General features: G+C 39.3%; 1 protein-coding gene across 1 annotated transcript in view; it reads right to left on the bottom strand.

The window, feature by feature from the left end:
• The window catches only part of NSMCE2 (NSE2 (MMS21) homolog, SMC5-SMC6 complex SUMO ligase), a 234,437-nt gene that overhangs the window by 147,899 nt on the left and 70,366 nt on the right, over positions 1 to 16,172 (bottom strand). The window contains exon 4 of the mRNA XM_060116041.1: positions 8,324 to 8,477. Within this exon, the coding sequence (XP_059972024.1) occupies positions 8,324 to 8,477 (154 nt within the window). The remainder of the gene's footprint in view (positions 1 to 8,323; positions 8,478 to 16,172) is intronic.

Raw genomic sequence — 16,172 nt, 5'->3', positions numbered from 1 at the left:
ACTGGGATCTGGAAAAGGAGGACTTAGTTTCAAGTCTCACTCTGTAACTTACTTTGTGACCTTGACCAAACCACTTGCCTTTTGAGTCACACTTCTTTATCTATAAAATGGGCCTCAGCTACTACGTGTTTCTCTAGGGGCTACCCTGAAGGCAACATCAAGCACATACAAAGTACTATATAATGCCTGAGATGATTCTTACTCCCTGATCTCTAAATGGAAGTGACTAAGCAAGACATTCTCTCTCAGCCAGATGAAACAGATTCCATCAGTGTCATCAGAGGACATCAATGTAGATCTATAATCTGGGAGAGCCAAACTCTTCACTACTCAGGAGTCCTAGGACACATCAATTTTTAGAGATGCATGAAATGCTTGAATTGAGAGCAGAGAAAAAACATGAAAGTGTTTTCAAGAGTTGGTGTGGTATATAAGGTAAAGAACATGAACTTTGGTGTCACCTAAACCTGGGTTTGAATTTCAGCACTTAGGATCTTAGGGAAGTTATATTACCTCTCTTCGCATATTTTCTAATCTACAGAATGGGTACAGTTCTCTTGTAGAGTTGTGAGAAATAAACAATAATGTATATACAGTATGCAAATACCATACCCCTTGTGAGAAATAATAATGTATATAAAGTATGCAAATTCCATACCCCTTCCATAGGTAGGCCCTCCAACAATGCCTGTACGTTATTCATTAATCCAACAAGCACTGATTAAATACCGTACATAGTAGGCACTATACAAAGCCTGGTTATTACTTCTAATATTACTATTTTCCAAAAGGACCAGGGAAAATCTAGAGTGCAGGCGGAGCCGATGGGCATCTTTATGGTTTATTACAGTGCACACGTAGAAAAGCCAATTTTTCACTACCAAAGAGCTCCCTGATAGTGTAATGCCCTGACTAAAACTCTACCACAACAAAATCAATCTAACGTGAATTAATTTTTTTCTTCACTTAATTATTTATTTGGTACCTCAAATCTGCTTTAAGATGTAAAAATTCCTAGGAAATAACAACTTTATGAAACAGAAGAGAGAGGATAGTTACACCTCTTCCCAATACTCTCTCTCTACCCTTGGCATCTCCTGTCTTCTGGTTCCACTGTTTACTAGCTTTGTAACCTTGGGCATATCACTTAATCTCTCTGAAGCTGCTTCATCATGAAGATGGGAATGGTAGCACTTAGCTACCACTTACATAAGTAAAGACCTACAGGAAAGAGAAACCGTAGGGGGTGGGAAACACCAAGAAAGCAGAAGGGAGGAGAGAGCCACCAAAGAATCAGACTGAATGACTCAAAGAGGAAGAGGGGGCTTCCCTGGTGGCGCAGTGGTTGAGAGTCCGCCTGCTGATGCAGGGGACACGGGTTCGTGCCCCGGTCTGGGAAGATCCCACATGCCGCGGAGCGGCTGGGCCCGTGAGCCATGGCTGCTGAGCCTGCGCGTCTGGAGCCTGTGCTCCGCAGTGGGAGAGGCCACAACAGTGAGAGGCCCGCGTACCACAAACAAAAAAAAAGAAAAAAAGAGGAAGAGGGAGAGAGACAAATACACAAAGAATGAAACATCAGCGTACGGATAAATTTCACTCAAGGAGCATGAGTCCTCAGGCCAGGGATGCAATACAGCCTGAAAAAGTCAATCTCTGTTGTGAAACTTACGACTTTTTAGCATTTCTCAGCAATTAATGGTCATCCAGCAAATGAATGGTGATGGTGTCATCGACATTAAAGAAAAAAAATGAAGATCAACTGAGGGCCACAGAGATGATAAAGATGTCTACAGAAGAGCCAGCAAACTTAAATTTTTATAAATTTACTTAAATGTTCTAAAGCAATCACACTAAAAGTGAGCATCAATTCCTGAGCACTATGCTGCTATGGTATTAAAATCTATGTATTACTACATATACTATACATTTACACCCACATTATCACTATAATGGGTTATAAGCACAAAGTCATGTATGTTGTCTTGTCTGAGTAATTTAAAAAATAAAGAATTTTCAAAGACAATACAAGTTGTTAACCTTTGCTGCTGCTTTTAGATCCCAACTCTATACATGCTAATTTTCTTCCTCTTCTTTTCTTCTTTGCTGATGACACAGTATTGAAGGGAAAAGAAGTTTTATCATCAGACTACCTTAACTAGATTCTGACCCTCTTTTTCTAGTTGAATAATTCTGTTCTGTAAATATTACCTAAGCTCTGATTAGATGAGGAACAAAAGAAACATAGAGATGAATAAGAAATTGTTCCTGCCTTAAAGGGTCTTGGGCTTTGGTTAACTGCCGGCCAGCAACACACGTTGTTTGGATGGACAGTTATGCTGTACAACAAAGAAATTTACAGGTTGAAGGGGATCAGGATTAAGTCAGGTTGATCAACACCTGGCGTAGTTTAAATGCATCCAACGGATTTCTAGGCACAACCCTTTTCCCTGTTGGCACCACCACCTTTGTTTCTTCCTCATCTCTTTCCTTCCAGGCTTCAAAACTCACACACAACTTCCCAATCTTCAAAGATGCTAATCTTCTCTATACCTCCACTGCTCACCTGCAACTGGGTTAGGGACTCCCAGACCTGGCCCCTCACCATAAAATCTCCACCTGCTTTTCAAGAGAATCCACTGGGTTTCTACTCCACATTCCCAAATGACATCAAATGCACATTCTGGCCTTACTCTGAAGTGTGCTGAAGCAAAACCATCCCTTTCTCTGAAGAAATCATAGTCTACTGTTAATTGGCCAAATTCATGCTGATGTCCCTCATTAAGTGCATAACAAGGCACTGAAAAATGGTATTATGAGAAGGCAAGATCAAAGATCGCAAACTGAGTTTGCACAGTGTTTTTAAGATTTAGTAACTGAAAAATAATCAGCTAAGCTTCTGGGTTTTCCAACAGAACCTGAAGATCTGGCAACACTAGGCCCACCCTCACTCACAGGCACAGGTGGCCGGGGTCTCCTTTAAGTACAGCCTAAGCTCTCAAGTATACGACAGCTCTCCTGAAGACGCTTGTGACCATCAAGGATCTGTGCTATACACACCATGTGCCTGGACCGCAAGGAATACAGCAGTAGGCAAAACACGGAAGTGCCTACCCGATGGAACTACACTGCGGCTTTGAATAGATACTGAAGGAAGGGGTAAGCAACCCATAAGGAAGAGTAAAGTAAAGGGATTCTATTGTTCCTAAGAACTCCCTATCTAACGGGCTCCTTGAGCGAATCCTATTGTGAAGTGAATGGCCACTTCCTATTTTATCAGTTTTGAGAGCTATAATGAGCATGTTTCAAGTGAAGGTACATAGATATTTTGTGAACCCATATAATTACAAGATTACAGTGTAAATTCCTGTGAACCCATATAATTATAAGATTACAGTGTAAATTCCTATGTCTGTATAGATATATCCGGATACAAATATCATTATCACTGAAATTGATTTCTGAGTTTCACTCATGGATTCAAATATCTCTGTATCTTATATTCTGCATATCTCCTATATGACCTAAATATACTGTTAAATTTGTGGTGAACATCTTCAGATTAGCAAATTTGCATTAAAAAAGACATGCTCTTATAACATTTAACGGTACCATCAAAATTACATTTCATATTCATTTATTTTAATACTAAAGATCTCAGATTCACAGTCAATTCTATTTTGAACACAAAGTGAAGCCCTTCAACTGTAAGGGTTTCTAAGTATGAGTTATTGTCAAATGCCCTCAATTTTTGCCTTGATGACCTACCCTAAAGCTTCTGATGCCTGCTAATCATATAATGGGTAAATGAATAAAGGATGCCAAAAAGATTACTTGATGACTTGAGAAAGTGTCTGTAGAGAGGTGTCTGCACATTCTAATTAAGTTCTCCTGATGTTAAAATTGCAGGAGACCATGAGTTGTAATAGTGTAAACTGTTTAGGCAAAAGAGGCAAGGAAGAGAGAACATTATGTGAACACATTGGTCAGATAAATGAAAATTATTTCATGTAACAAAGTCTGGTTCTGTCTGCCCTAAACCAAGTCATATTGTTTATTTTACAACTTGGGTTAGTAAGAACATGACTACCATTTAGGGAAATAGTTTTCTGTGAAATGATTCCCCAGCTCATTCATCATCACCACCGCCAAGTATAAAAATTATCTTCAATCACAATCTTGATTTACATGACTCCAAGAATTAGAACTAAGAAAAATGGGTGGCATTGGTAGGGAGACCAGGCTACTTACCTATTAAGTGACTCAAACCCAGGTCTTCTGGCTGCTAAACTCATATTCTTTCCACTATGCTGTACTAGGTCTTTCTCAATAATAACTTAAGTCTAAAGTAAGCTTTCAGAGTTTGCAAAGACCTGCTATCTCATTTAATCTTGGTAATAATCCTGTGAAGTTGGGGCAACATAATATCTCTAATACAGAGGACACTGGGTACCCAGGAATAAAATAATGTGTGCAACTGAAGTATGTGACCTTTAGAGTAAGCATATTCTTAAATGAGTACAATGCATCTGTTACCCTTATATTCTAGGGATGGTAAATACCAGATATCTGTACTGCTCCTCTTTCTTTTCCACAGTAATCCTCCAGCACACTCTTTTCTGCTAGGCCCGAATCCAGCCTCAGAATCTTTTTGAACACACAGCTCCAGGCAGCCCCTATCAACTGACACAGATAACATCTGCATCCCTATTCTGACTCTCTCCATTAGGGCTCACATTATATAATATGGTGGAATATATAATATTCTATAACATCTTACGGAAAAACCCAAAGGAACTTTTTGGCCAACCCAATATTTGTTTTTGACATTTTGTCTTTGCTTTTGATTGGATATTTGTTTTAATGGCTCTCACATTATTTCACATTTGTATATATTGTCTTCTCCAGGTACCGGGACTCTACCTTATTTTGATCTCAGAGCACCAGCTGCAATGATTCATACACAGCAGGCACACAAGGTGTTCTGAACATACCTGAGACAAAATGCATGGTATTTATGAAAAAAATCTGAAGTTAAAACAACAGCAACAAAACAACAACAACAACAAAAACCTTCCCTTGTTTCTGATTTTAATTTAGGCCAGGAGTTGGTAAACTTTTTCAGTGAAGAGCCAGATAGTAAATATAAGTTTTGTGGGCCAAATGGTCTCTGATGTAACAACTCACCTCTGCCATTATAGTGTAAAGCACCCACAGACAACATGTGAATGAATGAGTGTGTCTATATTCCAACAAAAATTTATTTATGAACACTGAAATCTGAATTTTATATAATTTTCACGTCACATATTATTCTTCTCTTGACATTTTCCTCCAACAATTAAAAAATATTAAAAGAAACCATTCTTAGCTAGCAGGCCACAGAAAAAGATGGGGTAGGCTGGATTTGGCCGACGGGCCATAATTTCCTGATCCCTGGCCTAAATCTGTGGTTTTCAAAGTGAGAACTTCAGGTGGTCTGCAAGATCCTTTCAGCAAGTCCAACTACCTGTATGTGAAGCCAGATTTTCTTTGTATGCTTCAACCAAGACAGTGTACAACAGACTGACTGCAGAAGCAAATATGAGGATCCAGCTGCCTTCCATTAAGCCAGAAATTGAAGAGATTTGCAAAAATGGAAAACAATGTCAATGTTCTCACTAATTTTTCTTTGTTTGGAAAATATATGAACATTATGTCATAACGTTCTTTGTATTAACATGTAATGGGCATATGATTGATTTTTTTGAAGTGGATTAATATTTTTTAAATTCCTCAGTTTTGATTTCGAATTAGATGCCAACAGCTATAACCCATGGAAACAAAAGCTGTCTGGGGGGTCCTCAGTAAACTGTCAGATGTAAGGGGATCTTGAGACCAGACAGTCTGAGAACCGGCTGCTGAGCTACAGCGGGGTGAACGGATTCCTGCCGGCAGGGCCGCCTAGGCCGAGTGGGAGCACGTCCTCAGGTCAGGGCACCTGGCAGACGGCCTCATTTCAATCTCCTTCTCGACTTCCCCCACCTGAGAGTTTTCTGGCATTTCTTTCATTAAATCCTGATTTGGTAAAATTTAATCCCATGCAATTTATGTCCTTGTAGAATAAATCTGGTGAAAATGTGGGGGTGATTTTCATGAAAGAACTCTTCGGCTATGTGCAGACCATAAAAACGCTTTAGCCTTTGTCAAAATAGATAACTAGATGCAAGTATCTCTCCCTGGCTTGTCTTTTCCAATCTTTAAAAAAAAAAATTACTATTCTAATTCTTTGCCTTCAGAACATCTCTCAAAATAAACAGATTCACTGGCTTCTTTATAAATCATAGTCCCTTTGACTTGGCTCCACAAAAATTGTAGGAGTCTGGTGCTAATCAGCATCCTCACTGGTGTTAAATCTAAAGAAATGAAATCCAGTAGGCATGGTGCAAGTTTAATTGATAGCGCTAATAATAATGCACAAAAAAAATCACATTTTGCAAGTAAAGTATACGCATCTTATAGGGCATCTTAAGAAAGTATTAATTATTTTGCTTGTTCTCCCATTTGAGATTTTAAAACTTTTTAAAAGACTACTTTAGAAGAAATAAAAGGGAAAACTGTCTTAATTCTAGTGTTATCATATGTAAGGAAACCTTACATAAGGGAGCTCTTCTTTCAATATAAGTTTACTTTGTCGTAAGTTTTAACTGTCTAGACAAATGATGTATACTGCTGGCCTGGGGAAACCTCTCCCTCACCCCCCATTTTAGAGAGAATTAAAGAAACAGTAACTGTAATTCCAATAATAATCATTTTGTTGAATTATATATTCTTAATTAGAAAGTGTTTTCACGTGAGTATATGATTCTAAAGCTCTTTATAGTTTTCTCTTATGGAATGGTAACTTTGTAAACAATAACAAAATGGGAAGAAATTTCTATTTTTGGGTATTTGTCCTTTAATCTGTATTATAAAATATCGAAAAACATCAAGAATTATGATCAGATGGATGCTAAATCTGCCATAATTCATGATTACTGGTTCCAAGTAGAAAAATAAAATACATTTGGCTATTTTGACCAAGACCAAAACTTCAATTCCCTAGCATCTTAAGACCAGAAAGGCACTAACAAATTATTACCTGTTTGGGGTATTATTACCCATTTGGGGGAACAGTGCAAACTCTATTCGGGAGATTTTGGTAGCTGTGCTGTTCAATGAAGAACAAAAAAACGGATTTAAAATGTGGGAAAAAGTGCTTACTGTTTAAATCTACAGTAAAAGCAAAAGTCTCATCATGATTGCAAAACATTCCAAATTGTGAAACTTAAGTTATTTGTAAAATAGACAAAAGTAAAGCAGCTTCCTCAGTCATTTTTTGAGATCTCAGCATCAATTTAAAGAAAATGCTTATATTTAAAAGAAAGCCTATTTCAAAATATGAATCCCTATACTAAGTACAAATATGAACACGAAGTAAATTTATATCTTATATCATGCATTCCTGTTCCATGTGTATGCACAAATGAAGGTGATATGAAACTAAAGTTTTAAAAAAACTTTATTTGCCTCAATTCTTTAAGGAATAAAAGAGCCTCAAACCTAAAAGAAAGAACAACAGTTGATGCTAGTGTAAAAACAATAAAATTACATAAAATTGTTACATGGACTATATGAAAAAAGAGGGGGAAAAAAGGACATATGTACTTCACTGTATAGAAAATATATATTTCTGCCAACACTGTCTACAAGACTTTTTGGGTACAACTAATAATTTTTTCCACTCTCATTTTTAAATCAAAATTATGTTCATTAAAAACCTGAGTATAATAAAGTTTCTTAGGAAGGCAACAAATCTAAAGCTCACGTGGAATTTATACTACCACCAAGATAGAAGGGATCAGGAGAATTCTGGTCTCATATTTGAGAAGACACTGCTCCTGCTACTCTAAAACAGCAAAACTAGAATCAAGGTATGGTTGTTTTAAAGCTTGGCACAGCAGCTTAAAATGTGAAAACACACCACCATTATTTTAATAAAACGGCTCTCAGTTTTATTTTCCCAATTCCCCTCCCCAGCAGTGGGACAATAACAGTGTAACTTTCTCTACCTGCTGGGGAATTTTCTTAGCACTTTGTGGAAACTGTTGGTTTTCAGAAATGGACAGGCTGATGTGAACCAAAGTTAGACAAAATACAGAATTGCAACAACAATAAAAAAGCCATTTAGAAAGAGGATCAAGCCAAGCAGATAAGCGAACTCTATAAAATCAGATTTCTGGGACTGTTCATCCAGTCAGTTCCCTAATTTCAAAAAGCCAAACCAAAGCAAAGCATGCTGACTTACATTGCTTCTTCAGTTCTTTCAGCTGTTGTTTAAATTGTGCAAATTTCTCATTATTTTGAAAGTCTGCATCGGAATTCTTATTCTGTAAAGCCAAAAACTTCTTCTCCACTAATAATTTTAGATCGGGTATTTCTCCTGGACGTTCTGCTTTTACCTGAGGAAGACAATAAAATTACTTAAGTTAAATGTTAACAATGACACAGTCTTGTAACAGTATTTCTCTCTCATCTCATTCAAATAAAACTACAGTGAGGTAGAAAACAGAATTCCCCCCAACAGAGAACCAGAGACGCTGGGACTTGTTCCAGAACAGACTGCTAGTGAACAGCAGAGGGAATCATTCATCCCATCCCACAGTTTGCTTTCTTAAGCTATGCCTTCACTGCCCTGCTAGCTTGCTGTGTCCAGACAACTACTGGGGAAAAATTTCACACCAGTGCAACTGTGTCCTCCATCTTCACCAGAACTTGAACACGATGGCTCCTTCCTTTTACTTAGGTCTGTTCAATCCCCTCTCCTTCCTCCTGAGGGCTCATTCCATCCTTCATTCTCCTCAGCACTCCTCTTCTCTGGCCCCTGGTCCCAGCAGGTGAGAGTGGCTCCTACTTCACAAAACAGGTAAGATTTCAACCTTAAACTTCCACCACCTGCTGCCACAAGGAAAAAGTGCCCCTATTCTGTTCAAGGCTAAACTCTCAATCTTTATTCTTTTTTACCCCTCACAATATCTTATTATAAATTTTTCAAACAGGCAAAAACGTTGAAAGAATTGTGCTTTACCATTCAAAGTCAAAAGACTATCTGCAAGTCCTCTGCTTTGATTAGCTTTTGTCATGGAGCAAAGAATTAGATACTCTTCTTTTGTTCAGTTGCTATGCATTTTAATTAGCTGAATCGAAAATGAAAATTAAGCGTGAAACCAAAATGCCTAAATCCATATTTAAAGTACAGAGTGTAGGAACTGACTGTCTACTCATTGTACTGATGAAACTCAACCAGTGCTGGATCCACCATCAAAGAGAGGTGTGAAAAAACATGGAGAGGCCTTAATGACAAGCTTTACGTAATTAAAAGTCTAAACCAAGTCCTGTAAGGCTAAAAAACCAATAAAGCTCAGTTTGGCTAGAGAAGGTAGAAAGACAATTTAATAATGCCTTATATCTCAAGAATAAGAGCTATTATACGTGGTGACTGGCTATCCTCTGCCTCTACACTGGATAGAACAAGTTCAAGGTAGCAGCATGAAGAGGTCAGAGTAGATAGATACAGAAAATAAATTATGAGTTTTTAGAAAAGAATTATGGGCTCTCTTTCTGGATTTATAAAATAAAGTCAACTCACATCCACCTGAGATGTTAAGGGGAGCATTAAAGGCAGGCATACAGGTGAACCTTCTCAAGGTCTTTGAGCAGTATGAAATTATTATTTAAGCTGCAATGGTCAGAGAAGATCTGATCTGAGCAGATTATCAACAAATGCAGCTGTTCTCTTCCAACAAAGTCTCTCACCCACTCAGCATACTTCATTTCCTTCGTTCAACTACACCACAGCTGAGGAGCTGGGTAGAAGAGTGCGGGGGTGAGGGATGGAGAGGGTAGGCATTTTGAGGTGGACAACACAGCAACCTGAAGTATGACTAGGAAAACCTGAACACACCAAATTTAGCGATTCACAGTACTTCCCCCCCCACCCCCAGCAGAACCTCAAGAGAACTGCTCTAAAGCACATAAATTCACCGCGGCAAATATCTTCTCTGGAAGCTTGATGCTGCAGTTGGCATAGCTATCCATTGCAAAAAGAACTTACTGTACTCTAGCTATCAAAATGAGAGCCTGGAAAATACTAAGCTCATTACCTGTTTAAATCAATGCAATAAATGGGGATTAAACCATATTTTTAATGGTTTCCTGCTTTGTTTGTATCTTCAAGATAAACAGATACATAATCCCAAAAGCGGAAGGAAAAAAGCCATTCTTTGAGTAGCTAGTTGATCATAAGTGTTACCTAGTCTGGAAAAGGTAAGGATGGCCCTCTTCTCCGAGGACAAATGTAAAATACCTCAAAGAAATTTGAGATGGGAGGAGAGGATCTATTAGATCCTCAGTCCATCCCTTTCCTACGGATAAAGTTCCCAGACACAAGACACAAAACCTCAGTTTTAAGTCACTGGGTGTATTAGTTTGGTAGGGCTGTCATAACAAAGTACCACAGACCAGGTGACTTAGACAACAGACATTTATTTTCTCATAGTTCTGGAGGCCAGAAATCTGAGACCAAGGTGAGAGCAGCATTGGCTTCTCCTGAGGTTTCTTTCTTTGGCTCGCAGATGGCCATCTCCTCCCTGTGACATAGTCTTCCCTCTCTATGAGTCTGTATCCGAATCTTCTCTTCTTAAAAGGACCAGTCATTGGATTAAAATGAGGCACCCCAATGACCTCATTTTAACTTTCATTATCTCTTTAAAGACCCTATGTCCAAACACATTCTGAGACATTAGGGGTTAGGACTTCAACATAATGAATGTTGGGGGAACACAGTTCAGTTCATACACTGGGTTAAAGAATTTTGAAAAGAGAATTTTAAAAATAGCTTATAACATCATATGGAAAAACCCAAATGAACTTTTGGGCCAACCCAATAGATTGTTAATCTTTACACCATTATAATTTCTAAATGATAGACACTACTGAGAAGTAAACTTATCGGACACCGTACTTAGAGAAGGAATTTAATACTGCCCTGGGGAGAGAAAAGGTCAGGTTTTTAAGTACTACCTACTTACCCAGTGAGTGCCCTCTCTGTGCTAAGCTTTGTAGCTAAACAGGAGAGAGGACCAGAAAAGTTGATTGGGAGTAGGGTGGTGAATAGCTTTGGGAGCCAGGCTATGGAAGTGAGGCCTGACCTGATAGGCAGCAGGGAAAGACACTAAAATATTCTAAGGAATAAAGTAATAATACCATGAGAAATTTCTTTCTTTCTTTTTTTTAATGACGGCTGTAGTTAAAGCATAGAGGATGCACTAAGATAGGAAGGGAGAAAGAAGTTATTGGACTATGTTAACTCATGGTAGAGGGGCTGGCAACTTGACCAAATTGTAACACTATTTTTGAAGCAGAATCGCTGAGTGACTTTGTGAGAGGAAGACAAGAAACTGATAATGAGCTCAAGATTTTTAACATTTAATATGGGCAACTAGTTAAATTTAAAATGAGAGCATGTGAAAAAAGAGAAGAGAAATGCAAAAGGACCTCTTAAGAAAAAAAAAAAAAAAAAAGGCAAAGAAGAAAACCAGGAGTAAGGCATGTCCAAGAAGAAAGGAAAAGAGAAAATTCCTTAAGAGACGCTTGTCCTTTGGAAAAAATGATGCAAGAGAGCTTCAGTAAGATAAGGGCTAAAAAAGAAACCCCTGGATTTAATTACCAGGTACTTGGTACACTGCACTGGAACTATTTATCTGTTTCAACCTACTAGCTTGCGAAGCTTCCCTCAGGCAAGGATTATTTCCCTGGTGCCCAGTGTACTATCTGTTGTGCAGTAGGTGCTCAAATGACCTTGATGAGCTAGTGAATTACAGGGACGCCAAATTCTACTGTAGTGACATGAGAAGAGGGACTAACGGAGTTCCGTGTGAGCAAGTGAACAAAGTCTGGCAGCAAGGGAAGGAGAAAGAGATGGGAAGCAGATCGTGGGAAACAGACAGCAAAAGACACTTGCTTATTTGTACAGAGGTCAACAGTAGCTTGGAGTGAAGCTGACATGATGGAGGAGAAAGAACATGGACCTCAGGATCAGGCAGGTCTGGGTCCCTAAGCTGTGGATTTGGGGACAGTCCTTCTAGGCCTTGGGATTCTCTCACTTCTTCATTAGGAATCAGGAACACCCACGTCAGTGCCATGGAGACTTAATTACACCATGTTTGTGTTTAACACGCCACACAGTAGACGTTAAATTTTCTTACTCTTTTCTTCCAACTTTAGCACAGAGCTTTCAACATGTTTGTGGACTGAGAAGAAGCCGGTGGGGAAACACAAATCAGAAACACTAAGAGAAAGCAAGTAACAGATTTCATTTGAGAAAATCCTGCAAGTACTAGGGCAAAAACTAGAGAGGGGAGAAGACCAGCTGCGAAAGCACAACAATAGTCTTTACCAGAGGTCATAAATGCCCACAGGGCTGGACACGCAAGGATCTGAGGAAACCCCCAAGAAGTGTAGGACAACAGGCAGTGGTGAGGACCGTGTCAAAGTAGCCGGCAACAGCCCCAGGTGAGAGGAAGCCGCTGTACAGCTCCGGGTGACCGCTGCCACGTGAGAGAGCAAGCCCAGGTTTCTAAAGAAAAGTTACAAATCTAGATTTCTGTGAGACCTTTGTTTTTTTTTGTTTTTTTTTTTGGTCTCTAAAACAATGTATAGTGCAAACAATACATCAGCCTGAAGCCAGGAGTTTGAAACCTCTGTTTAGTGCAAACAAGATATTTTGGACATAAAAAGCAAAGTACTACTGTGATCCGCAATCTTTGGAGGTTTACTGCAATTCCCAGACTTCTACTTTAGGAATGAAATATGGTCCTTTGTAAATAGGACAGAGAATAATGGGAAGGATGGGTGTGGGGAAGAAAGGGGAAAGTAAAGGATTCCATTCTGACATGCTAATCCCAAGTATTAATGAAAAACTTGGGCTCTAGACTTGAGATTAAAAATTAGGCTCTTCTGCTAACTGAATGACCTTAGAAAAGTTACTAAATGCATCTAACCTTAATCTCCTCACTTGTAGACAGAAAATAATGACAGTGTTTCCCTCACAGTGTTGTGGTGAGGAATAGATGGGATGAAACAATACAGCACTGATGAGCTATCTGTCACAGAGAACAGTCAATGAGGAGTAAGTGTTATTGTTGGGTTTATCATTATATATATCTCCAGGGTGGCTGGATATCCAGGCCCACAGCTCTGTGGACTGACATGAACACCCACGTGGAGAAATCAGGGTATGGATTTTAATGGAAACCATGGAAATGAATGGGATTACCAAGGAGATGAAATAAACAGAAACAAACAGGGCTTCCCTGGTGGCACAGTAGTTGAGAGTCCGCCTGCCGATGCAGGGGACACGGGTTCATGCCCCGGTCTGGGAAGGTCCCACATGCCGCGGGGCGGCTGGGCCCGTGTGCCCTGGCCGCTGGGCCTGCGCGTCCGGAGACTGTGCTCCGCAACGGGAGAGGCCACAACAGTGAGAGGCTCGTGTACTGCAAAAAACAAAACAAAACAAAGCAGAAACAAACAAAAAAAGAAGTAAGGAGAGAACTCTGGAGAATACCACATTTATGGGATAGCTAGAAGAGTCTAGAAAGAAAAAAGTGCAAGAGTTAAGAAGACAACCAAAAGAAAGTGTCCCAAAAGTCTAGGACATTGCAAGATCTGTCAAATGCTGCACTGAAGTCAAGCTAAATAAGGATTGAGAAGTGTCCGTTGGACTCTATGACTGGCTCACTGAGGACTTTAGCAAGAGCCCAGAAGCACACGCACGAAGTGCTGACTCCAAAATAGGCAGATTTTTGTTGCATGAATTGTTTCAAAAACATGGAGCAGTGATAGGACAGAACACATAAATCGCCAAACGTTCCAGAGACTCTCCAACTAACTGCTCAGTTTGAGCTCAAAATCACTTGTGAATGTTTAGCTACATTTAACTGGAACCCAACACTCCTGTGACTGCAGTATTTCTCTGATGTCAGCAAAGGACGGCAATCACAGAGCTGACTGTAACAATGAAGTCAGACCTCTGGTGGCTCTGTCCCTATGAACAGAGGCTCAATGTTTTAGGAAAAGAAATAACGGTAGGAACCACAGGCAAACTTGGTCCTTACCCATACTGAAACTACGTATTATTTTCAACATGCTTTAAAATAAAATTTTTAATATTTATATGATGATAATACACTTCATTTCTTTCAAACAATATTGTACACATATGCAATTACTCAAAGTGTATCATTTTATTGCCACAGGGCAAAGTCAAGGTCTCCTCCTCCGGTTATCGTTATTGCCTGATAGCTATTATTTCACTGGGAGGGGAGATCACAGGAGCTAAGGATATTAATGGGCTGAGTCATTCATACACTTTTGAATCATGTGAGAATCTAGTATAAAATTAGTCACTCTTGTAACTGAACCAAGACTCAGATGGATTTACTCTCTCCAAAACAGCCACTGTTAGATGTTTAGCTCCCAAAACAACATATACCTGACGATTTACATTTTGGAAATCACACAGCCTTTAAAGTTTATTATAGGTACATAAAAGTGATAAGCACTATGCTTTGTATGCTAAGTATTCCAAGTTCTAATTCACAGTCAGCCTGATCTAAGGCTATGGGACCTACTTTCATGGGAACCGAGAGAGAATTGCCTCAACTGGTCCTAGAACATTCATTCAACAAATATTTAGAGCCCCAACTGCGTACCAGGCATTATGCTAAGCACTGAGACATTTATGGAGGTTGGCCCACACTTACGACACACCACCAACCCAACTGGTCATGCACAGGGTAAATTTATATAGGCCAACACTGTCTCCACCTTTATATAGCAAAAAAGCTTGGAAAAGTTTTCAATGAAAGACATGTCCAGGCTAAGAATCATTATGCTTTCACTGACTATAACCTAATTGCAATGGAGACACATTATATTTTCTACAGAGTTTACTATACTGCCTTTGCCCTGTTAAAAAAACAAACATATATCACACACGCTAATGATGACCAGCATGGATTATACCCTTCATCTCATGCCCGTTTCTGTTGTCAGTTGCACAATCTGTACTGAACTCTGTTGGACCCAGTTATTTGTAGTTGAGTGAGTTTCCTAGTGCCATTATATAGTTTGACTTCTGACAAAAACACTAAAGAGGGAACACTTCCTTGTTGAACATTATGACACACTGAATGGACTTCTCAGTTTGCCAAGGTGTTGTAATACACCATTACTGGGCAGCGGCCAACCAGACGTGGAAACATCTTTCCTCTTTCAAACCTTTCAGAAAAAAATTGAAAATGAATAAACGTAAACCTGTGAGAAAGTGCCATTGGTCTAGTTCTAATGGACCAGTCTTATTGGAATAGACAGTTGTCTAACAGATGGCAGTTGAATGAGGCAACCTGCCATCTATGTGCATCTGTTACTAAACATTTATGCTGTTGAAAATTACTCAAATAATTGCTCATGGCACCAATCCCACTATAAGAGTATGACCAAGAGGAGTCGCATATTTACACAGTACAGTAACAGGATTCCCATGTGGCGGGGGGTGGGGGGGTGGGCCGGGGGCAAAGGAACCAAACTTCTGATTCGTCTCTCTGGGCTTTGTTGCTGTTGTTGTTTGCTTTCTTTCTTTCTTTCCTTCTCTGGGCAGCATTCATAGAAATATGCATTATTTATTTATTCATTTATTCATCCATTCAATAAATATTTACCAAATGCCTACCATATGCAGGCACTGTGCTAGGTATTGGCGATTCAATAGTAAACAGCCTAACCTGGTCCCTGTTGGTCTCATGGGGTTTGGGGTATAGTGGAGTAAAACAGTACTATTCAAAGAGTCAAACAAATACACTATCACCAGCTGTGAGAAGTGCTGTGAAGGAAACGTATTAGATGGTAGGAGAGCATGTAACCACAGAAATATAGAGGACATCATTTCATAGGCAATCTTTTTATGCACTGCTCCATTTAAACACAGGTCATGCTGAGGGGAGGGTGAGATGAGGATTTTTATTGTTGTTATTAACAAACACTTTGCAATTGCACAAAATCTTTCATCTGAGTGGTTCAAAGTCTTATAAACCCAAGTG

Source organism: Mesoplodon densirostris, chromosome 13, assembly GCF_025265405.1.
Source record: "Mesoplodon densirostris isolate mMesDen1 chromosome 13, mMesDen1 primary haplotype, whole genome shotgun sequence".
Taxonomy (NCBI): Eukaryota; Metazoa; Chordata; class Mammalia; order Artiodactyla; family Ziphiidae; genus Mesoplodon; species Mesoplodon densirostris.
The sequence above is the reverse complement of the archived record's forward strand: the minus strand, read 5'-3'. Positions and strand labels throughout refer to the sequence as shown.